The sequence below is a fragment of the Halictus rubicundus genome, chromosome 12 (assembly GCF_050948215.1).
Source record: "Halictus rubicundus isolate RS-2024b chromosome 12, iyHalRubi1_principal, whole genome shotgun sequence".
Classification (NCBI taxonomy): Eukaryota; Metazoa; Arthropoda; class Insecta; order Hymenoptera; family Halictidae; genus Halictus; species Halictus rubicundus.
In genome coordinates, this window is record NC_135160.1 from 10,312,758 (window position 1) to 10,338,016 (window position 25,259).

Sequence of the window (25,259 nt, forward strand, 5' to 3'; positions counted from 1 at the left end):
AAACAAGCGACCGACCAGTATTAAATTTCCGGCGAAGCCGAAAATCCGCTCGAAATCATGATGGCGGTCGTGTGTCCTGTACAAACGTACCGTAGATCTACAAAACGTATTGATTAAAGTTTCATTACAGGCTTGGATAAAAAAGTTGAAAAAATTTACTTTAACTTTTTTCTTCGCAATTCCGACCAATACCAATTTTTTCAACATTTCGTTTACCCGTTACTTAGTAAACTTTGTCAATTAACGTGTCAAGAAAACTCAACTCGTTTGGTTCAATTTTAAGAAAATTATGCGATTTTTATATGTGGGCAATTTCTTTTGGCCGGTAGTGTATAAGGATGGTTTTGCGATGCTTTTCCTGCAGGAACGGGACTTCGGAATATTAAATTTAAATGTACAAACGAGAAGGAATAACGTTTTGAGAATTTATCACCCAAGAAAAACAGTCCCAATTTAAAGTTTTCCAACCTATGGGTCCCTGTGGCCATTCCTTGGGAGTGGGTTAAGAGTTCGCTGCTAATCGGAAAGAAAATTTTTTGTTCGATCAAATGAAAATCGTGGTAGGTGGGTGACCCGAAGGTTAAATGTTGAGGGGGTGCGATGAAAAATTCAAGCGGTGGGAGCCATTCCGTTTATCTGGGGAAAAGGATCAGCCCGGTAGAGTTTCAACGATTGACGGGGGTGTTTCGCAATCGGCTAAATCGACTGTCCGCGATCCACCTTGAAATTTCGACACGTGGGAGGAAAGGGGAAGAGAAAGAGAAAGCCGTTCGATGGAGGGGATGGGGTGCGAGCGAAGCGGAAAAAGGAGGAGAAGCATCGAATTCGAATCCGCCTCGTCACGCGGCCCGGCCCCACTTGGCACTGTCAGCCCCGACTGATTTATTGCTCTCTGCCCCTTTCTCCGTCAACCCTCGAATAGGCTGGCGATTCTCGATTCTCGAATGCCCCCGTGGTCGATCATCGCGAACGGTTATTTTCCTTCGAACCGCGCTGACAAAGATTTCGCCGGACGTTACAATGGACGTTGATGAAGTGCTCCTATGATTTCGTATAAAAACCGCGCGCTGTCTTGTTTGCTTGTTTTCCGGTCATTATCATTTCGGTCGGAACAAAAGCCGTCGAAAAGCGAAGAGAAACAGAGAACAATGCAGACGACGTGGAATATCGATGGTAGGAATAAAGTATCGATAGGTCTTTCGACTGTTCGTGATTCGTGTAATTTTAGCAACGTTAGGTAACAAGGTTTAACACTTTGACTGCCAAACTGGAAACCTCAAGTCATTTAATGAAATAAAAATTGAAAAACATTAAATGTATGATATTGAGTAGTCCTCCAACTTTCTTGCATTTTACAGGTCCCAATTAAATCTGGTACAATAAATACATTAACGTAAAAATTCAATTTAAAACCTGGACAAATAATTCCGTCACCCAAGTATGGGTGACATGGCAATCAACGTGTAATAATTAATGGTCTCTCAAAAATGGGAAATTAATCTCTTGCTGCACAATTTTCCTCGCGGCTAATTCGAACTTTGTGTTTGAACGTTTCCCGTAAAATAAATTATTTTCACTCTTTTTGCGTTCCTGCGTTCGTTTTTCTCATAAATACACAACATCCGCGGTCCAATAATCGTTTCCGTAAACTGCTCAGACGTCTAATAGATTTTTGAGCAACACGAACGGCGGATTAGCTGCTGACAGTTCCGATAGTTTTCGCAACAGTTCTGTCGAGGACTCAGGATTTGGGGAGCGAACCAATCGCGAGGTAATCCTCTCGCTGATCCTCCGGAAACGCTCGGTTAACGTTTGTTCCGCTTGTCAGGCGACCGTGCACACCTTTTTGCCTCGTCTCGGCAACCATCTTCCGCAGTTATTTCATTCACCGCGGGGTTCGTCAACTTCCCGCGGATTTCTTCCTCCACGCCGTTCGCGATTGATCGAGAGTCCCCCGTTAATAGCTCGACACAGGTGCCACCCGAAATTACCTGATAACGACCACTCCGCCAATCACGTTTCGCGGAGTTTCTAATTTCGGGCTCGCTCTTCGGCCACGGATATTGCCGGCTGGCCGTGAACGTCCAGGACGCTCCATAAAACGGGACTTATTAACAGAGATCATGGTTTTGCACGTGTACACATTAGATTATTAAGAAAACTTTTACGAGAAGGGAATTATTAAAATTATTGAAAGAAGAAATTCTTCTTCTTAAAACAGAAGCTCCTTCTTCAAACATTTTTATTTCGCATAAAGATCCGCTAACCATAAGGGCTAATGCTAGAGATTCAAGTTATGGTACGAACGAATGCTCTCCCTTTTGCATTTTCTCATTTATAAAATGCTTTTGGAACACGATTTCCAGGTTCGGTAAAATTCCCGAGGACTGGAGTTAAAATAGCTTCCTGTCCAAAGTGTTAATACCGCGTTTACTCGATATATGTCCAAAACACAGGTCTATCCAGAGACATATATCGTGCAGGAGATACTATTCTATGATCCACGCCGAACGTAGAAAAGGACAGTCAAGATCTAGAGGCCTCACGGGGTATACGGCAGTGGGGATAGTTCTGGGACTTTTATCCGTTAGGCGTTTGGGACATAGAGTAAACACTGTACATGGACAATCTAATAAAAATGGAAGAGACAAGATTTATTATAGGAGTTACTTTCCCAACCCTCTCGCACCCTGTGGATCCTGTCATGCGTTTGTAACGACCTACAAATTTTAGTAATTAAAATTGATTTTCGAACTGGATAAAAAAGTGGTGTCGCCCGTGTGCGCTGTCGACGCTTCGGCATAACAAATTCTTATGAAATTTATGTTCTTGATTCCCACGAGTCGCCGCGTTGGATGCAAAGCACCCCTCGATTGACATCCAAAGGACGCGCCACTTGGTCTGCGCGGCGAGGTTCGACGTTTTCCAACGATCACCGGCCTCGTTCGCGTATCCGACGTAAATATTCGACATTGCATATTCACGGTGCGTCGAGGCAGCGTGCTACTCCATTATGTAATTACCGGGCCGAACCGACGCGGCGCTTATCTCGGCGCCGCGCCGCGCTCGATCTGAATTTCATTGACTCCGCGTAGACGCCGCTTCTAATAATTACATAATTCCCAGTGTACCCGGTATCGGCTGGGAATCAAGGCGGCGGCGGTTCTCGTTCGAGATCCACCGGCTCGATCGTTCGCAAGATCTTAATCCCCGAACGCAAGCGGCTTCGTGCAACGAACCACCGCGGAATCGAACGCTATGCGCGATAAAAAGGATAAAAAGAACATGCTCCGATCAGTTTCTCGGAATCGGTAGCGGATATTAATTAACAGCTTTGTGAGGGTCGCTTCGGTACACCCTCGTGCACCAATCTGTCAAATTTGATTGAATTATGAATAGCGTAGACTGTGGATTTTACGCGTTTACGACGAACAAGGAATTAGTGCAATTTAAAGCCTGTTAATAGGATATTCAGTAATTGTCCTGTACCAACAGGAAACTTAAAAATCTTCTTTTACATTATAATCCCAAATATAATAATATAATCAATTTTATTTTTAATAAAACAATTCCGAAATTATTAGGTGACGTTACTAGGGGCGACTTGTTGGTTCACAATTGAAATTGCTGTTGAAGGGTAAAAATTGTAAAATTATCGAAAAGAGAAAATTGGTTGAACATGTCCTTTCCTCGGGACTTTTAATTCTAAAAGTGAAATCGAAGTTTAACCGGTGGCATGAAATGTAATTAAAGTCGCAGAAGTATTCCGGATGATCGATGATTTTTCCTCTCGCGTTCAGTTTTTCGAACAGTTCCAACGGGAATCAACAGCAGGATCTCATTCCAGCTTGTTCGAAACTCGGTTTCGGATTAGTTTCGATTCCATCGAGCTCCAGGAAACTCGAGCTGAAATTTTTTCGCAGTAACTATCGCTCGAATCGGTTCCACCTTACGGCTTCGCCTAACTTTCTCGGGATTCCCTCAATTCCCAAAATCCACTCCGCCAGGAGTACCTATTACAATTCAAAGTTCGCGACGCAGCGCATAACATGCACTCCGAAACTAATGTGTTTACGAGAAACGAGAAGCCCTGTGATCGATAACGCGGCCGTCTTTTGCACAGATTGCAACGGGTTGCGAAACAATGGCCGAGCGTTTCTGCATCTTAACCAATCGCATACTGCGTACTACACTTTGTTACAATTTCGTATAATTACCGAGAAATCCTAGGTGCAATCTTCTATGTTCACGCTGTGCAGTTTTAATTTCACTTTAACACGTTGGCTGCCATGTCACCCACACGTGGGTGACAGAATTATTTGTCCAAGTTTTAAAATTAATTTTTACGTTAATATATTCTTTATACAAAATTTGTTTAGGAAAGAAAAAAAGTTGGAGGACTACTCAATATCATACATTTAATCATTTTCAATTCTTATTTCATTAAATAACTTTGATTTAATGGAATTTTTGAGATTTCTAGTTTGGCAGTCAAAGTGTTAATACTTCTCTCAAAGAAATGTTCATAATTTCCATTTTTCTTTAGTACGTTCAATCCTAACACTTTTTTATTTCGCGCAAAGACGCGCAGTCCAATTATAACTATGAAAACTGCTACAAAGAAGAAACGCTGTCGGCGGACGCGCTAACGACTTCCCACGAAAGAGGTTCCCCTAATTTCCGACTATAAAATTCGAAACGGGTCGCGCCGATTCCAGTTCGCCGCGAGACAACGAAAACGAAACGCGAGACAGAGCATGATAATGACTGTCCGCGCGCGATCGTTGAACGGTGTCTCTCGCGCGTAATCGAAGCGTTGCGAAACTGCTTCGCGGATGTGTTAAGCGCGACGTTACGGATCCGCGCGAATAACTTGGCCAATTAAATCGCGGATAACCGATCGCCGTTCGCGTGTCACCGTTTCGATTGTTGCGGAAAACGGGGGGGATCTGAACGCGATTTCCCGTGCGCGGGATTTGCTAGTAACGAGACGAAAGTTTCGCGGGAAAGCCGCGTCGCGGGACGAGACACGGCCATCACGAGACAGACACGTGTTACAGGAGAAATCTGCGACCGGCCGCCTTGATAGAGCAATTTCAACTTTCTCGACGATACGGCACACCGCCGCGCCGCGTCGCGCCGCGCCGCGCGTCGCCTTCGAACCGCCGACGTCTGTCTACTACCAGCACTCGAAAGTGCAGTATGTAACCCGCATACTGGGAACCGAGACAATATCCATTAGCACCGCGGAGATTCCTCGATCCACCTTAACGATCAATACACATTTTTAAGAGCGTACGTGTTAAGAGCCAAGTGTAGTCACGTGACTTCTGCAGAGCCAGCAGGTCGGTCGCTGCTGTATAATTTCCGTTCACAGGCTTCAGCCACTGACTTAAGATCCGTCTTGATCTTGATCCGACGGATCTGTGACTGAACTTGTCACGATTTTTCGCTGTGTATTATCGATATGAATTCTGACGCCCAGAAACGTGCTTCAAGTTTTTCGGCTTTATTTCGCAGAGAATCAAGACGAAATATGAGCCGTTCATTGTACAAATCGATTAACTCCATAAAACAGAAAGTTGAGAAATGCGACGAAATAATGTACATTGGTTTTTAAAATTCCTCTTTATAATATAAATTTAAAGAAATATTGTAGAATGCATACATACAGATGTAGCTTTCATCTAAAGGTATATAAAATTAATAAGAAAGAATAGCCAAAAAATAATCGTCAGTAATGTTACAATTTTTATGTGACTGGTGGAGTTAATCGATTTGGCAAGTGGAAAAAGTAATAAAGTTAAATTCAGAGTTTAAATTTTTAAGTTTTTTTTATTACAGGAAAAGTTAATTATTATATATTTTTATTACAGATTTTCCATAAAAATGAATATTAACAGTTTTGTTATAATATCTTATTTGTGATTCATCATTATCATCATTAGCAGGTCCGTCATGTCTCTCCTTTTTTCCCTTGTCACAGTTCTACCTTTAGGATATAATAAAGGCTGATCTACATTTTTCAAACTTTGTGGGTCTACCTGCTACAGATTTCCTTATATTAATGGCATTAAATTCTGAATCTTCATTATAGTCACATTTGAATTGTATGAGGTGGGGTTTGGACCTTTCTAACTATTCAGCCCTTGCTAGTGCATTTGAGTTGCATTATTGCAACGATTTACATTAGAGTACGGAGTTAATCAAAATGGCCTCTGAAATAAATTATTTATTATTCAATGGCCAACAAAATGTTGACGTTTAATGGTGTTAATTATATATTATGTTATTATATATTATATATTATGTTAGTTATGGTTATACCAAGTGCTTTGACTCTTAAATTGAAGATTTTTCAAAAAGTGGAGTTAATCGATTTGTGCAGTGAACGGCTCATATAGCTCAATTTGCTCTCGATTTCATCCAGAAAACTCATCCAATGGCAGAAAAATGCTTGGATTCCACGACACGCGCATCGTAAAAATTTTTCGCATACTTCTAACGCTTATGTTACCAAATATCCGCATAATCTCATCATAGAATTTTGATTGAACCTTCCTCTTTCGAACGAGCCCTTTCCCGGCGAAAAATATTCTCACATAAGGAGGAAAAGTTGAGTCACGTAAAACCATTTTTCGCCTATTTTTGTCGGTAACGTGGTCACTCTACCTTATCGCGAATCTAGGAAGTCTTGGCTCTCTTAGATCATTCTTTAAGCATTCTTAGATCTCACTGCGGTGATATTCGGTCGTGCACCCGTGGCCAAGATCGCTGAAAAATGTGCAAGAATGTGCGTTTCTTATATCCGTGTGGAGAAAAATTGGTTTCACCACATATCTTAATTGGATTTTCCAGTAATGGATTTGGATTGTGCGCCGTGGCCGAGAACGTGAAAAATCGTGCTGAAAAAGACTTTCGAACGTCTGAGCCGAGAAAAAGTGGCTTCGTACCAAATTTTCGGGGACTTGAATTTCGGTAGCGACGAAATTCGATCACGCACAAAATATTAAAATTCTTTCTCGAAATCTGCGTCGCGAAGCATTGGTTTCGTCACAGATTTCCAGGTTTTTGAATTTCGAAGCAGTGAAATGGGACAGTCCACGGTGGCTGAGAACCTCGAAAACTGTGCCAAAAATGATTTCTTTATGTCTATATTGAATGCCATTGATACCAGGACCGATCGAACAATGATTATATTCGCGAACAATAGATTACCGAAAAAGGTATTACGTTTCAATTAAATTGTGGCCGCGCGAGTATCAAGTTTTGTATAATTAGGTAAATTGGCATGATTCCACAGGAACGCTGAACGGAACACGATACCCGCAGGATGAAATAGTCCGTTCATTATCTAGCCATCGAAATTTTGTACGGGTTCGAAAGGACTTGGTAATATTAATATAACATCGCATATAATTTTACAAATTGAAAACCGGTCATTATTCGGCCGTTTCCGAAACGTGTGCATCAAAGAAAGCCGCAGTAACATTGACGAGGGTTGGAGGGGGTTAAAATTCGATTGTAATTCATGACGGTATCACGTCCTCGTTAAATACACCGTATCGAATATTGCGAATAACAGGATCGGCGACCACAAAAGCGTCCTGATCATTAAATAGACCAATGTAGAGCACCATCCGCGAAACTAAGGCAAACGTGACGGTTCCGTATAATGTGGACACGCGTGCACTGTACAACGGAATAGATTAACGTATTAATGGAACAGGATTACCGTTATCGATTATCGTTTTAGTTCGCTACTGGCCGGATACAGGTACTATCGAATTTTTATACCGAACTATTCGCGACCACCAAAAATGAAAACCGCGGCGAAATCGAAGATCAACGATGATGGAAGATCCAGAGGAAGGAGACCAGGCTGTTGTCCCATCCGAGGCTGTTGGGCGGCCATCCTAAAATAGGCTATAATAGCATCCACTTCGGCGCGGGTACGTGCGCGGAATCGCGACAAAATCAAACGAGCGACTTCGACAGGGAGGCGACGGGAATGGGCTCGCTTGCCCATAAATTTTCCGCGCGTGTAAATATCATCCGGGCCGGCTGTACAAGCAGCTCCGGGCAGTTGCAGCTTCGTGCATAAATGCATTGCTCGCATCGGCAGACGCTGATACACGCGGTCGTCCGACGCGCTTCTCCGCGACTTGTTGTTATCGCGAGGGTCACGATCGATTCGGCATTCTCCAAATTGTTTGTCCAACTAAAACTCTGCTTCTCGCCCGTGCCCCGGGCATCAGAGCGCATTCCCGAAGCATCGAATATTTGAAAAAAAAATTGCAGTGCTCGAACGCAAATGCTAGTTGGTGCTACTAGGCGGTGCGTCACTTGTTGAGCTAAACCACACGGTCGCCGTGGAACGGCTCCACCGCCATTTTGTTTACGGGACGACAGACAAAAATATTTTTATGTATCTTAGGACACGCAGAATGTTTTTAAGATTTATTATTTTCCGTTGACCGATCTCGAAGTGGATAAAGATGATCAACGGATGAGACTCAATTTGGAGAATGCTGTTAACGATCGAAGTTAAACATGTTTTTTGTATGATCAAAAATTAGTATCGATGTTCGAAAAGGCGAAAGACATTTTTGCACGACGCGTGCTAGAACAGTCTACTTTTATTGAAAAAGAAAATATGTGCTACACTTGACAATGAAGAAAGGTAATAACCAGACCGTGGACTTTATGCGTTTTATGCGAAACAGTGGGAAAATAGAAATAATTTGGAAAAGATCGACACACTGTTCCCAACCTTAACCGGAAAAGGAGTTAAATGTGAAATATCCACGGTCTAGTCCTAACTTTTGATAAGTTTTACAGTGTTCGCGAGCTATTTGTTGAAGTTCGAACGGCAAACACGAATTCAGAGACTGTCGATCGCAACGCGGCATTAAAGGCTCGCGACGGTTGGCTGTCTTTCGCCTAAACAAATGAATAAATATTGAACGTTGGCTTGGTACGTACCGTGAAGCCAATACCAACAGTGGCTGCGAAGTTTCCGTGCTGAAATCTCCCGGTATCGAACTGGACCAACAGCGAGGTCTTGCCAACTCCGCTGTCGCCGAGTAGAATCGTCTGCAAATAAAACACGTATGTAGTTTGCTCGACGATACTCTCGTCGGACGAAAGCCAATCTCTTTCGAATGCTATCGTTGCCTTCGCGAACGTTCATCCGAACTCGCCGATGGAACACTATAAATCGTAATTGCACCGTTATCGTCGATTCCGTGGCGCGAGACAAAGGTCTCTGTCATTCCGCTTGGAAGCAACAATTTTTCTGACACGAGTCCGACGTTGGAAAACTGCGTCCAAATGACCTCGGAATTGTCTGACAAAAGGTAAGGCAATTATCCAAACTTAAAGAGAAAGGGGAAAGAAAATCTTGTACATCGATTAATTAATTATAATCTCAATTTAGAATGAGCTGTATGAATTTTTCCAGATTTTTTTAGGGGCAATTACTCGCTGAAAACGGAATCTGACACGAGAGAGCCAAAACGAATTTAAAATGAATTCCCTGAAAGCGAAATAAAATGGTTTCGTTTGCCATCAGTATCTAGCTACTGGAATAAATGTAGGCACACAATGAACGTCCATTTTCTTCTAGAAAATAATTAATAACAGAGAAGTTTCACTCTATTACTCTTAGAATATTTTTATTTTCGCGTGAAACGATGTGCAAATGAACGATGATTCGACAGTTGGTTTGATTTTACTATTGGAGAGAGTGAAATGTGGCGGTAGGTTGAAGCGTGTTAATTCATCTAATCAGTAGCGAGGCGATGAAGGCCCATTCCTCGGTACATTGTAGGTTCATTTAATGTTGAAAAACCGCCAAGCCACAGGATTGCACTTGTTATTATGATTGTTGTTTCTCGGGTTTCCTCGGAGGATGCAGGTACTTCGATCTCTCCCGTTAGCCATCGAGCTGTGTGGTCCCATAAAAGCTGCGGTCGGCAGCCAACTTTGTTGCCGGGGCCTCGCCTTTCCCGATAGTAACACCTGTAGCCGGTAATAATCGTTTGACCTGGCCACGCGGCGGATTATTACATTACGGGCTGCGATGGCACCTGCTTCGCCACAGGTAGATGGCTGTCGGAGGGCCGATTGGAGAGGCGCGCGCGACGTGAAAGGCACGGTTAATTGTCATTATCGGTAGGATGAGTTACTACGAAGCCTAGAGACGACTTTCGCCCGCTGTCTTCCGTGAATCACCGAGACACGCGTCACTCAACCCTGCGCTAGACGATAATTTATTTGACCCTATGCACTCGCGGCCATTCCAACCTCTAACATCTCTGACACCTCCGCGTTACTCGAGAAGTAATTGAGGCTGAGATTAAGCACGCTGCTCGTCCGACTTATTGCAATTTTTGCTGTGAGACACCGTGCTACTTTGTCTCAAAAGTTTTTTTTTTGGCGCGTTTAATTTCGTTACATAACACGAGCATATAACGATAGTCTTCCTTTCTTAAAAAATTATTATCAGAATTTACACAAATAAGTACATAAGCAATTGTAATCGGTAGACGGATTTTATTCCTTTATGGATAAAACGAGTAAGTGAAAAACTGTGTAAAATATGGAAATAAAAATTTCTTTAAGTCTATTATGGTTCATACCTCATGTGCAGTTTTTATGCAGATCGCGGAGAGAAGTTTGAAACTACCGACACGTACGTAAAATGCAAAACTGTGTGCAGCAACTTTGCTTCCCCATCTACCGGAAGTGGCCAATAAATTCGCAATCTGTCGATCGAATTAACAACTGCAGCCGAAGTACAGCTGAGTATTTCGAGGATATTTGATCTACGCGTAAGACTGGTAATTTGAGGCACACGAAAGATAAGGTTCCCTCAAATGACAAACCGAATGTACTGTCCAATTACCGTCAATAATTCTACCGTACCGGAAGGAAGTACTCACTTTGTAGCACTGTTCTGTATTTATCTGAGCCGAATCTCGATCGATCGATCGATCGGGGAGACCTCGATCCCTCGCCCTCAAGGTTTAAATCGACCGCAGCGAGGTTCACAAAGGTGGCTGAATTACACAGCTTGAATTCGAGACCAGCTGCGACATCCTCGCACAGGTGTATTACAAGAAACTTGGTCATTGTTTCTACCTGCGAGTAAACTGCGGTGAAAGGAAAACAATAGTCGATTCATTCTTTTCCTTTCCCCCTTGTTCTTCCCTTTTCTCCTTCGAGATGGTGCGATATTGTTCGAAATCTACAACACTGATCAACTTGACGCCGGAAAATTTTGACTCCTGTTGGGAATTTTGGTGGACACGTGGCAATTTGATGTAATTGCGTTGATCAATTTTTTTCGATCCTACCGTGACAAATTAAGACGCTCATAATTTTTTTTGCAATTAGATTTAACCGCAAGCTTTCACAAATATTTCAAGACTGTGCCAGATGCAATAACATTTCGCTTCACACACAGTATATTTGTGTTGCGTGAATTTGTTATCGAAATTGATTCCCAACACCTCGTTTTATAGGTTGTAACATCCCGTTGCATTAAAACTAAATAAACATTGTATTTCACAGTCGGAACAGTAATCGTCTGACCAGCATCTAGCCAGTAACATTTGCTTCCGTCGTTTCCGCATACCACACTTCCCAGGTAACATCAGCGCTAACTGTTAAATTCTCTAATAAAATGTGCAATCATACAATCCTATTGCGCGATAAAACACGTCTTCGTAGCTTACTGTCCGCCAACTATGCACACCTTCAATGAAACACGATATCCCACAAAAATTACCTGCATAAACGCTTCGCAAGAATGCACACGAGGAATCCCATTATTCGCATACATCTGTGTTCACTAATTCTGCCAATAAAGCCATTAAGCGACAAGCCAACACAGTCTATCGGAGCCTCGAAGCCGCTACACATAGTTCCACCGATGCAATGAACCCGAACAAGAGGATTAACGTGTCCCCGGTCGATCCTTTCACAAGAATTCCCAAAAACTGATCGGTAATTCTCCCGACAAAAGGCCCGAAATACTGAACACGACCGGCATCGGTAAAATCAACCGCAGGACAATGATCCCCGAGATGATCGGAGTCGAATTCAATTTGCACCGCCCTTTTTGAGTCCGGGCACGAAGGGAAGCTGAGAACGGGAGGGGAAAAAAAAAAACGGAACGGAAGCGGCCGAACGCGGAATCACTCCGCGCGGCCGTCTCTGTCCATAAACCAGCGGCTCGTAAAAGTAACAGAATTAGTCGGCCAGAACTTTTATTACCGTCCCATAAATTTCTATCCATCGGCGGGCCCGAAATTATCCGTCTTGTCGCTTCCTCGCCTTTCTCTTTTCCGCGCGCGCGTGCGTGCGCGAGCGCGAGCGCGAGCTGCGTGCTACCCGCTTTGACACCTGTGATACCGTTCGCGGTTCACAGGCCGGACGGAGTTTACCGTTTGACCCGAGGCACGGGCCAAATTAATACATTACACGGTGTTGCTTCCACCTGCACGGACCCCGGGATACCCGCAGCTGGGTTCCAATTCGGCGCCGTGTAATTCAGTCACCCACCGATCGCACGTCCCGCTTCATTTCCGTCTCGAGACGCGATCGCACGGCCCTCCGAAATAAATCGAGGTTGTGCGACAACGAAAGAGGTAATCGCGATCGATTTTTCCGTATTTCCCACTCCCCAAGCTGCTCGGAATATTATTAGGGACCCATAAGTATTATTTTGAAATCAAGTTTTTATTTCTTAACTTATTATATGATCTCCGTCATTGTCAAGGACAGTTTGCCGTCTTCCCTGTAAATTTTCAATTCCCCCCTTATAGAAATCCAGGGTTCGTGAAGCAAAATATAACTCGAGGTGCCTCCTTGCATCTTCTACAGAATGTTTTATTTCTTAAATAATGCTCCAGAGATCTGAAAAAGTGATAGTCAAAGGGAGCAATACGATAAACGTTCTTACATTAGGGGGGCTCATAAGTAATCAATTATTTTGAAATCTAAAACAAACTTTGTAGTAAATTCAAGTTTTTATTTCTTAATTTATTATATGATCTCCGTCATTGTCAAGGACAGTTTGCCGTCTTCCCTGTAAATTTTCAATTCCCCCCTTATAGAAATCCAGGGTTCGTGAAGCAAAATACGACTCAGGGTGCCTCCTTGCATCTTCTACAGAATGTTTTATTTCTTAAATAATGCTCCAGAGATCTGAAAAGATCAGAGGGTGCAATGTCCGGTGAGTACAGGGGGTGCGGTAAAACTTCTCATTGCAATTCTTTGATTTTTTCCTGAGTGAGTTTCGCTGCATGGGGCCGGGCATTGTCAATTTGCAGTATTACACCTTTTCCGTGGACTAAAGATGCCCTCTTTTTCAATAGTTCTGAATACAGCCGTTGTAATTGCTGACAATACAACTGAGCAGTAACTGTTTCTCCAGGTTTCAACAACTCAAAGTGAATTATGCCACGACAGTCCCACCAAATGCACAGTAACACCTTTCCAAGTGATAAGCTAGGTTTAGGGGTTGATATTGCGGTTTGATTTGCAGAAAGCCGTCGCTTGGAACGCTTTATGTTATCACAAAGAATCCATTTTTCATCTCTGGTAACGATTCTGCTAAGAAATGGATCTCTACGAAATCTGGATAGCAATGACGTGCAAATTGATCGACGAATATTCTTGTTGGTCTCAGATAATTGATGCGGTACACATATTCCTTGCCTATATGCCTTTCCCACTTCGTGTAGGTGCCTTTTTATAGTTGACCATATGGACCCAAGGCTACTCGATAATTCTTGTATACTTAATTTTGTGGATCAGCTTCCACTAGAGATTTTAGGGTGTCATTATCAAATTCAACTGGTCGTCTGCTTCGAGGCCTGTCAGAGAGATCATAATCACCAGCCGCAAACCTTCTGAACCAACGTTGACACTTGTTGACCTTCAATACATCTCTATAAACATCGCAAATTTTCTTTGTTGTTACCGTTGCATTAAATCCCGCATGAAAATGAAAAAGTTTGCAATGACGAATATGATCCTCGGAAGGTACGAACGCCGCCATTTTATTACAGGACTGTGAAAAAAAATTATACTTTTTAGAATATTTTGAACACAGGCTGCTTTCTACATTTCTTGGATCACGGACTACATTTATTGAATGTTTGCCTGCTACAGAAAATGTTAGAGAATCGTAAAATTATACACAGCCGAGAATTTGTGAAAAAATGGTTCGACGGCAATGGCGATTTTGGTGGCGATCAAATAGAACACCCTTGGGAACGCAATCCAATCGTTTTTTCAAGGGTCAGCGTAAGTGCAGCTAAATATGACGCAGTGTCATGATTTGATTGAAAAACAAATAATAACGAAACACCAACGACATTGAAAATCGAATGTAGACGAAAATATTTTCATATACCATAGGAATTTCTCGAAAACCCGCGGTAAACCGGAACATCCCTTTCTCCTCTAATAAATTGAACCACGAAGACATGCATTTGCTTTCAGTTCGTTTTCGTGTAGAAGCTATACCGTATGAAATACTTTTAACGAACCCACGAAGCAAATTAGAAAAGATGAAAGCCGAGCGAACGTTTTACAAATAAAATTAATCTACCGAATATTCGTTGAAAAATATACCGAGCAGTATTCGATGTTTCGATACATCTCGAAAATCACTTTGAAGACGAATCATTTTTAACATTTCCTCCGCAGAAAATCATTCAATTTCATTGGTTTTCTGTTGCATCAACTTTCCCCGAAATTTTTCGCAATATTTTTTATAACAACTGCGTAAACAACTCGAAACACGATTCGCATCGCTATCGTGATCTAGCACAATGCATTCGCTTCCATAATTCATGAATCCCGCGAAAGGAGAATTTCCGCGAAAAATGAGAGCTACGAGGAAGTTTTCGCGGGGCGGAGGGGGGACTCACTCTGTTTTCAAAACCAATGAGCCGGGAAGTCTCGTACGTTTAATTTCTATATCATTTAGGCGAGGCTCGAGGCGGCGGCGTGTCCCCTTCGCGCAAAATTTCCATTGAAAGATTCGCAGGACCCCCAGGGGGTGGTCGTGACGAGCACCGGCGAATGTGTCGGCCTCAGGGGCGGAGAAACTTAATTCACTGCCCTCCCTTCTCTTCCTCTCCTTCCGACACGATCTCTGTCCTCAGCTGTCGCGCGAAACCAACGCTCCCTCTCCATTTCTCTCTCTCTCTCCCCCTTTTTCTCTCTTTCACGCTTCGGTTCTCTCTTTCCGAGCTTCTTTGTTCCGCGAATTTCACCCTCGCGGTATCCTTTTTGCGGGCAGGTCCTCGCAATCTATTTCACGGAAGCTTGCCACAAGCTCCGTCTCCCTTCAACCCTTATCTCGATAACCAAAGTTTTCTACGATATTCGATTTGCACTAAACGCATATGTTTACGCCTCAAATATAAATTAATCCGTGATTGCCCGATCGCGAATTTTTATGGAAAATTAAGTGGAATAGAAATTCGACTCTGTTTGACATCTTCAAAAATAATATATTGATGTCAAAAAATTCTTTCAATCCCTCTACTCTTTCAAACTTCTAAATCTATAAAATCTGCAGTCTAATAATCGGATAAAATCGTATAAATTTCGACGGATGATCCGAACGGGAAGGTGCAGATGATACCGAGATTAGGCTCGCAGATATTCACGGTGGAGGGTTGAAGCAGCGACGCAGGATTTTCCAATCGAGATTCGACGCACCGGGAAGACTGTCATTAGGGTTAAGTGATAAAAAGCGCGCGGAGTCGTCGATTAAGAGAAGCGATTCCCGTGGAGAGATAAGGATCGGCGAGAGTCGGTATTAAATCGTGCAGGGACCAGCTTACGGCTAAACCGTGGCGATAAATCAAACCAAAGTACACACTTCCTTTCACGCATCATGCAAATTAACGCGCGCGGAACGCGGACTGATTTAAAGCCACGGTGAAAGTGAGGACCACTTTCCTGCGTGCGGATTTATTCTGCCTCGGAACCGGCGAAACCTTTATTCGTGCGGCTCTATCGGAGTGTATCGGACCACCATAAAGCCAAAGCCGGCTCCTTATACACGCGGAGGAACGAAAATGGAGGAACGCTTGCACTACTATCGCCCGAATCGTTATTAATTCCACCGGGAGCCTTTCTCCGGCGTTATTTGCAAGTTCTTCGTCCCCGAACGCACCGAGAGATATCCGGTGGTTCACAAAGTCTTTGCGTTTGAAAAAATTATTTACAGAGGCTATGTACAGTACAAAATAATAATTAAAAGTACACTTACAAATTTTTCAGAATCATCCGTCGAATCCACAGCACGCTATTATTGACTCGGGCGAATACGTCCGAATAAAATTGTCCCTGTCTTTCGGAGCTTATACTGCACAGCACAGTTTAGGAAATGGTGACAGTGAACATGAGGAAGTAGCTCCGACCACGATCAAAATTATACTGCGATTTTGACAGCTTCGCTCCCACGAACGTGTTAGGGTAAGGTTATCCTAGGCAGGTCAGACGAGAGTCTATTAACGCTAGATACAAAAACGTGGTAAACAAATTCTGTCGACGGAACAGACCCTTCGTTCTTTTTATGTACACTTTACATTAGTATTTTATAATGTAGAATTAGTATTCGTATGTGTATCACTGGATACAAGGTTTTCTTTCATATTTTGCAACTTTAAATTTTCGAATGGGCAGGGTGACAATGATTTGGTACGGGCCTGGCGACGGACGCCCCTTTAAATTTCGTTCGTATACTCCGCGGTAGTGGGGATAGTTCCGCGGCGTTTATCATCGAGGCCTCGGCGACGTATATAGAGAAATCACTGTAAGTCTAAATCAGGGCTGATTTGTTCGTTACAAATAAAATAGTTACGAGGTATTGAGAGTCACTGAAACAGAGCTCCGTTCGGACGTTTCTCCGTTCCCGCGACGCACATGTTCCGAATTCGATGCACAACGTAGGGCACAGTCGTGTATTCTCCGGAAAGGCGCGTGTAACGCGATATCTCGTGCGTTTTCGAGCGCGCGTGCACGCACATGGCGCGCGGCGCACAATGCAAATTATAATGCAGCCCGTATAAGTGCACGTCCGGCATTGTCACGTCGCGGGCCCGTCGTATACATGCGCGTTCCACCGCGGCGGCATCGGCCGGCCGTAAATTTTACGAGGACTTTCTTCGACTTCTCGAGTCGTGACGTCGTCGACGCGATCGACTCTCGCGGATGAATTCCTGCGCCGGCTCTTCCACTCGGTTATGTCACCGCCACTGTCGAGTATAACTCTTTGCCTTTCATTCTTTACGAAGAGCTTGCACATTTTTTAGACCAGCCTCAAAGTTGCAAAATGAAACGAACATTTTGCGAAAGTTCGTGCCTGGAAAACTCTCTCCTGAGAGCTTGCGCATTTTCAGGCGGGTTCGAATCTGCGCTGCACCATTAAATTCGAGTGAATTAATACGCTATGTCCACACTGCAGCAACTTTTAATTGATAATAAATTCAGAATAAACGAAGAAGGGAAGAGGCAACGAACAGTCGCTCGATGATGGTTCGGTGTGGACACAGCTTTAGACGATCGCGAAAGTTCGTGTTCGATTTGAAGGCAGGACGCGAGCAGTGAAATTTTAAACTAAAAGTTTTATTCGTCCGTAGACTGCGGATCTGAGTGCAAAATAAAGATGATCTGCGTGGATTCAAAGACACAATAGTCATTCGGAAGTTCCTTTGTTTAATAATCCGAAGTTGAAACGAGCATATCGACACTCTCGAATTCGTTTAATAATTCCATTGCTTGAAATTGCACCAACTCGTCGTTGCATAAAGATCCGCTTTTAAAAATTGTCCTAGATCGACCGGCTTCTTAAACAAATATTTGCAGTGTCGCAGCCGGTATTAATTGACTGTATGAATTATAAAGCAGGTCAGGTTGGCTGCCAGTCTTCGACGCAGATGGAAAGAAACGTCGCAGAGTATGGTACTCTATTTTCACGATGTTAATTCGTTATGAAAAATTTAGGGTACGGAGAAGTTTTCTAATGAGGGGCCGTAGAGGATCGAACGCTTCCAGAATATATTACTGAAAAACTCAATTACGGCCGAACAATAAGAAGGATCCATCCCCCCTTGACTCCCTTTTTGCCGGGCCCGATAGTCGAATGAAATTATTACCCGAAGGCCGTGTTTCTTCGTCCATTACCGGGGCGAGCTAACTTCGGGTTCTCTTCATTCGGAATTGCAAATCCCCCGGCGCTCTTTATGTATTATGGATCCGAGGTCGCCCGATGGACCGATTGATTCGTGAATGAAATTTAATTAATTGACTCCTCCGACAAAAGCGACCCTTGCCACCAAAATTTCCACTCGAAAGCTACCCCGACACAGTCTACTGCGCAAAACTAAAAGTTTAACCCTTCGTCTTCATGGAAAAGATCACAGAGAACTGAGAGATTCAGAAATACTCAACGTGTGTGTCAATGATCGCTTTTTCTTACTTTTTTTAGTAGTTGCTCCGATTTCGCAAAATTTCTTGATGTACAGAGTCTTCCAATAAGAGCGATAGATCTTTCAGTTCTCACAGCCGCCATGTTCGTGTCACATGTTATTGATCAAAATAGAAAGAAACAAGTAGAAATAGTTACGTTGCCAAAATCACAGTACAGTGTGTGCAGAAAAATAATGAGCCGAAACCTGTAGTAGCTGCTTTGAATTGCGTATAAAAATAAGAATCGTATTGTTGGAGGCACGGAGTCGCGCAAGAAGGATCGATAGCCGAAGATTTCGGGTAAAAAAAATAAGCTAGAAGGACGATCCCTTGTTCTTTATCGTGAATCGCAGCCGAGCGTTTATCAATTTACAATTCCCAGTTCGGGGAGCGGACGGTTGGAATACCAATCGGTCGCGCACGCGAAAAACGCGGCTTGAATCCTCCATTCGAGCTTGTCCAGTCAGTTGTTCGGATTCACGATAAAAGGAGAGTCAACCTTTCGATCGGGCAGCGCGCCGCGCCGGGTGAAATGCCTGTTGCAAAAAGGAGCGCGGTGACGTTGCCATTTTTAGGGACATTATTTGCGACCGGGCGCGCCCATCTCGCTGTCGAACCTGGAAAATCTTTCCACCATAAACGGGCGACCATTCTCGAAAAACTTTTCGGATCGCCTCGGTACCTTTCGCAAACAGCTATCGAAGCGAAATGAAATAACTTTTTCAACTTCGGCCATCTTAAAAGACGATTTTCTCGGCGAATCCGAAGATTGTTCGAGAGCAATGTCGCAGATAAAATTCAAGATTTTAAGGATTGGTCGAATATTTTTCAAGGGAGAATCGACTCGATTTTTAAAATCCTGATTTACTTTATTTATTAATCGCGTATGACAACGAGTTAAACTTGTAATAAGGGTTTTAAGCAAAATCTGTTAAGGATCACGGATCGTGACTTTGTTTTAAAAACTTCTAATAAAGTTCTGATCTTTTCAATATTCGAACAAGTGAATGTAGAATAAACTTCCTTCTTCTTGTATGAAATTATTAACTCTTAAATATGGAATAATTAAGTTGGAAAAGCCTGATCTGTGTAATCGAGAATAATAAGATCAATAGTTATAAAAATAAAAATATCTTTAAAAATTGAATGAACAAATATTTGAGAGGACCTGAACACTGATCAAAATCGCCCGTCTTACGAGGGTTAGTGAAACAATTCGACTAATCGTCGAGGTGGAGGGGTTGGAGGATGCAAATCGAAGTTCAACAAAGTTGAACAAAGTTTCGCCGTACAGCAACCGTAAGAGAACAATACCGAAGATTTCTCTGGTCGACCAGAATGGTATCTGCTGGTTTCTTCCCTCGGCTACAGTTTCGTCGGCTCGTTCGCCCGTATTTCTCGTTTGCCTCCATTACCACGAGGCCGCTAACTCAATTTGTATGCGACTGCACGAGCCCGCCAAATGCACGGCCGCTTAAGGTTTGCGCTGTTTCTAGCCGACGTTCCAGCGGCTTGACTTGCGGAAAAAATCCGCTCGATCTTGCCTTTTCCCTTGGCTGTAACCGCTAACGAAACTGGAGAGCGGATAAAATCGAACGCGAAGGACCGACGTCCGTTTAAGACCTTTCCACCTGCAAGACAATACTCCTCACCTGAGAATTCTCCTGCCACTCCGCTCGCGTTACCTTCTCTTTCATTAACGGTGGACCTACCAACACGATTTATTTATTAGCTGTGCAAATTAATTCGTAGCCCTGAATCGGCAGCGTTCTTTATTTCACGTCCAAATTCTTTCGCCGCAAAATTAAGGGGGCCGGCAGGCATTTGGCCTTGACTGTCACGCTATGTTACGCTATGCCTTTTTTTCTAGACATTTTACGTCTTAAATAAGTAAGTAATCAATTAAAAATGCATACCACCGTGTTTGTACATGCCTTTGCTATGTCTGTATAGAGCCCTTTTTTCGATACGAACACTAAATCTCACGACATTAAGAGAATCTCTCAGCGGCAGCCATCTTGTGACGTCGTACTTGCTTCAGAATTCGAATTTTCTGCCGAATATTACAAATTACTCCACGACGAGGTAGAAATTCGCAATTTGGGCTCTATACAGACATAGATTGGACTTTTAGGAAACACAATTGACCACTTCTAAACTGCTCATTGCAATATTGAAGCGATAGTTTGAAAAGGTTTTGACCCATGCATACGTATATGGATTTACCGTAATAGGGATTTACCAACTAAAACCAATTCACAAATCCTGTTTGCGAGGAGAGACTTGAACTCACGGGGGCTAAAAAAATTGATAAAAAGTTGTCTGAAGAGACCTAAACACTGCCGTCTGTACAATCATCTTTGGCTTATGGTAGCGTTTTAGGGATTCGAAGATCAGCTTTGGAAATAAGAATGTCTCAAAAGTGAGAGCTTGTTCCGAAGAACCCGTTGGGGGTTTTCATAGCGTTCGGTGTATTATCCTTGCCTGTTCGTTCCGAAAGCAATTCCGCCGTCCAGGCGGTGGCCTAATTAGATCGAAAGTATCTGCTGGCGCAACAGGACGTGTCAAGGATCGCGCATCCGATTCGAAGGGATTCGAACGCGCAAACAGTGTGCATCGAGGAACAGCTTAATCATATCCCAATGCTAGCGCCGTCCGGCTTACGCATTGTGGTCTGGGAGCAATTGTGTGCCCTTAATCCGCCTACGCAGCCTCGCTTCGAACGGTTCGCCTCTCGAGCAAGCAGCCCATTGATCGAATCCATCGCTCCGCGAGCGCTCCGAATATGTATATTCGCTGGTGTAACACGCCCGGGATGATCCACGTGGATCGAACCAGCGGCAAGCTCGCAGCGTATTTCGAGGAAGCCTTGAGAATCGACGCCGTGATTAAACTGCGATTGGAAAACCGTGCGCCGGTGCGCTGGTTCGCTTGGTTCGCCAGCGACCCGCGTTTCAAAGGGGTCCTCATAATTGCGCGGATTCAATCAGTCCTGCAAGTCTTCGCACACGCTTCAAAACGGAGTAACTAATTTCAAAATGAGCTCGAACGACCCCAGTTATTTCTCCAGGTAGAAAACGTACTGTTAGGCGATGTATGGTAAACTTCCTCGTAGCGCTAAATTCGAAAATCATTTTGACCTGACTTGCAGTTCTGATAAGAGTGAGAGGGTGGAATACAAAATAGTAAATGCATGAGCAGAATTTACGGACATGTTAATAAATTTTCTTCGTCAATTACAAGACATAGAAACCATATAAACACAGTTCTTTCTAACTTTAACAATTTCAATAAATTTGAAAGTAACACGCGCTCTTGAATAGTCCTAATGTTTTTACCGTTTTAAATTATATTCGCCTATTTTTGTCGTAAATGACTATAATCCGCAGTCTACTTATAACCTATATTTAAAAAAAAATAAAAATTTTCTTCCTCAATCACAAGACACAGAAATCATTTAAACAGTATTTCTATCCTTAACAATTTTAATAAATTTGAAAGTAATACGCGCTCTTGAATAGTCCTAATGTTTTTACCGTTTTAAATTACATTCGCCCATTTTTGTCGTAAATGATTATAATCAGCAGTCTACTTATGACCTATGTTAAAAAAAAAAATAAAAATTTTCTTCCTCAATCGCAAGACACAGAAATCATATGAACAGTTCTTTCTATCCTCAACAATTTTAATAAATTTGAAAGTAACACGAGCTCTTGAATAGTCCTAATGTTTTTACCGTTTTAAATTCCATTCGCCCATTGTAGTCATAAATGACTATAATCCGCAGTCTACTTTTAACCTATATTTAAAAAAGATAAACATTTTCTTCCTCAATCACAAGACACAGAAATCATCTAAACAGTTCTTTCTATCCTGAACAATTCTAATAAATTGAAAGTAACGCGTGCTCTTAAATTGTCTTAATACATTTACCGTTTTAAATGACATTCGCCCATTCTAGTCGTAAATGTAATATAATCCGCAGTCTGCTCATAACCTATGGCGACTATTCAAAGTGGAAATGTAGTTTCTACTAAATACCCGTTCGTTGTGATTCAGCCAGCAAATTTTTATTTCACATAAAAATCCGCGATCTAGGGGCGACGAATCCGCAAGTCGCGGAGATCCAGCATCGGCTGGAGTCGATTTCCGGTGCGCGATTACCGCGGGCGAGTTAACGCGCGCGAGCAGACGTTGAAATAGAGACCTCCGCGTACATGTACACCCATATGATCCGCGAAAACGTTCTCAGAATGTGACGGCAATTAAGGTGGGGGCCCTTAAGCCGATTCGAGGGAAGGACTGGACTGGCCGAGACCGATCGGGAGGGCGAAGTAAAACCGGTAGGGGGTCCACGGTCCCGAGCCGGTTCTTGCCTCGCATTTTCTTCAAGCGGAGTACTCACTCCTATAAGGGATAATTGAAGAGCTCGGTGCTGCTGTTGCTGCCGCTGTTGCTGCCACCGCTTGCAACTGGCCTCACTGTTGCAAATCTTTCGGCAAGAAGGCAGAATGGTACGCGATCCACGGCTCATGCTCTCTCGCGCGCCCAAGAAATCCTGCTTTCTTTCGCGCGCGCGCGCGCGAGCGCAAACCTTGCGTTTCTTTTACCCCAGCCCGATCTCGATCTCGGTTGTTTTTTCTTCTGGAACGATCGCTCGTCACCGGATTCCCATCTGAATCGATACCCTTCTTCTCATTATTTCTTTGCCTCGCCCTCCGGATCCAACTTCAATTACCGCGATTATACGGTAATCGGTTTTTCTGACGGGCTCCGGTGAACCGTCTCGATTCAATTTTCCTTTCTTCGCACTCTTAATTTGACGGAGAAGATCCTTTCGGCCGCTGCGAGGCTGAGCAACTTTGTGCGCGCGTCATTTGAATGTTTGTAATCTTGTTTCAGTCTCGTGGTTCGACGAGTCTCTGTTCTATTCTAACCGAGGAATTTCTTTATTACGGACGAAGTGTACGCTGTGTAATATTCTCTACAGAAAGTATAAGGGCAATGTTAACCAGCTAACTGCGGAGTTTAATTTTTAAAATCCCTCGCGGGGCACGGAATTGAAATCTAGCAGTGACGAGTATACACGTCGAACGCAGGCCAAATCCCGCTATTGTAAGTTTTACGAAAAAAGTAAAGCAAAATGAGAAAGAATTGCACTTTTATTCGATAAGAAATGAACAATTCATTAACGTCAACCGCACCGCAAAAGAGTTTTGGATTGACGTGTATACACGTCGAACGCAATTAGCTGGTTAAAATATTCAGCATGCGTGAACAAATATTTCACCATGCTAATATTACACGATTGCAACAGTTCGTGATCGATATTGCCGACGTGTAATTACTAGTAAATTTATGTCCCTTCTTAATATATTTAATAGTGTAATAGTGTTTTTAAATTCTTCTATTCTCTATTTTTTAAAAATTCGCAGTCCAATAATTACAAAAATAAGGTAACGCAATTCTATTATAATACGATACGAAACAAATGCAAGCTTAAAAACGGGGATACAAAGAAGAAAAATATATGTACAATAGTAAAAAAAAAAGTTTCAGATACAGAAGCATGAGGAGTGCTTTCCAAGTAGACTGCAGATTTTATGCATTCATCACAAAAATGAGGGAACAGTAGAAGGACGAAAGGGGTTAGAGATTACCGATTTATTGTCACTAAATTATCAAAATGATTGATCGGAGAAACAAATTTTTAGCTTGTGTAAAGATCCACAGTCGAGTTGTATGCAACGTTGTTCGATCTCGAGAGGCTCAGCTGGCACAGCACAATTCTCTTCGAATGTTCGTTTGGATTGCACCGGGAAGACGTCTGCAAATTCTATGAGTAGCAGGAGGTAGATATTCTTTGATTTTTGTGCTGCAACGTGCGTCGCGTCGGGTCGCGACGAACTGGTTTCACGTTTCGAACGAAACCCGCGTTTTATCGGGCCGATCGCTACGCTCCCCCGATCCTCCTCGATCGACGGAGATCCAATCTGCGGCGTTCGAACGGCGAGGATCTTTAACGATTCCATTTTACGGTGATATTAACTGTAGCTACTTCCTTCTCGCCATAAGGACTTCGGAAAATTCATTCTCGGCCCGGATCGAACCCGAGTATGGAACACAGTTTAACAACGTGGTTGATAGACTTCCAACAAGAGTCTCTCACGATTCCGTTTTACGAGATCGGCGGACGTCTTTCTCTTTGCTGTAGAGAATTGCGGAAAGTTTGCGCGAATTTACTGTTCTCATGCAGCTTCTCCGTTTGGGAAAAGATTCACGAGATTTATGAATTTCGATTATTAGGTGTGCGAATTCGTGGCTCTCGCAATTAGTCAGTCGTTACTCTAAATCCAAATCTTTAATTCACCGTATCGAAGATTCATAATCGCCACGAAGATAAGGCCATTGAAGATTCATATTGAATTTTGTGGATCGAATTGGAAAGAATTAATTTCTGTACCTAACAAATGTCGATTTTAAGCAATCATAATACTAATGAATGTGCGCGATTGAAAGTGGTAGATCGATTGAAATAATTTAAGAACATCAAGGTGTTGTTCCCAGCTTGTTAAAATTGTTAAAAATAAGACGCAGAGAAGCCAATCTTATTTTCCATAAAGATCTGCTTGCGTAAAGTCTACTGATAAATCAGCTAAGTATTAACCGAGTATTGTTGCTGAGGGTTGAGTCCCATTTAGTGCAGAAAACTGTTGTTACTTTATTGTTTTTATCGTGAGTACGATAAAAGGGAT

The 25,259-nt window shown here is 42.9% G+C and overlaps 1 protein-coding gene across 3 annotated transcripts in view; it reads right to left on the minus strand.

Annotated features, from left to right (window-relative positions):
* Nucleotides 1-25,259, minus strand: part of LOC143359956 (ras-related protein Rab-37) — a 138,716-nt gene that overhangs the window by 81,608 nt on the left and 31,849 nt on the right. For all 3 annotated transcript variants that reach the window (XM_076798394.1, XM_076798392.1, XM_076798391.1), the window contains one exon: nucleotides 8,986-9,096. In XM_076798394.1, the coding sequence (XP_076654509.1) occupies nucleotides 8,986-9,096 (111 nt within the window). The remainder of the gene's footprint in view (nucleotides 1-8,985; nucleotides 9,097-25,259) is intronic.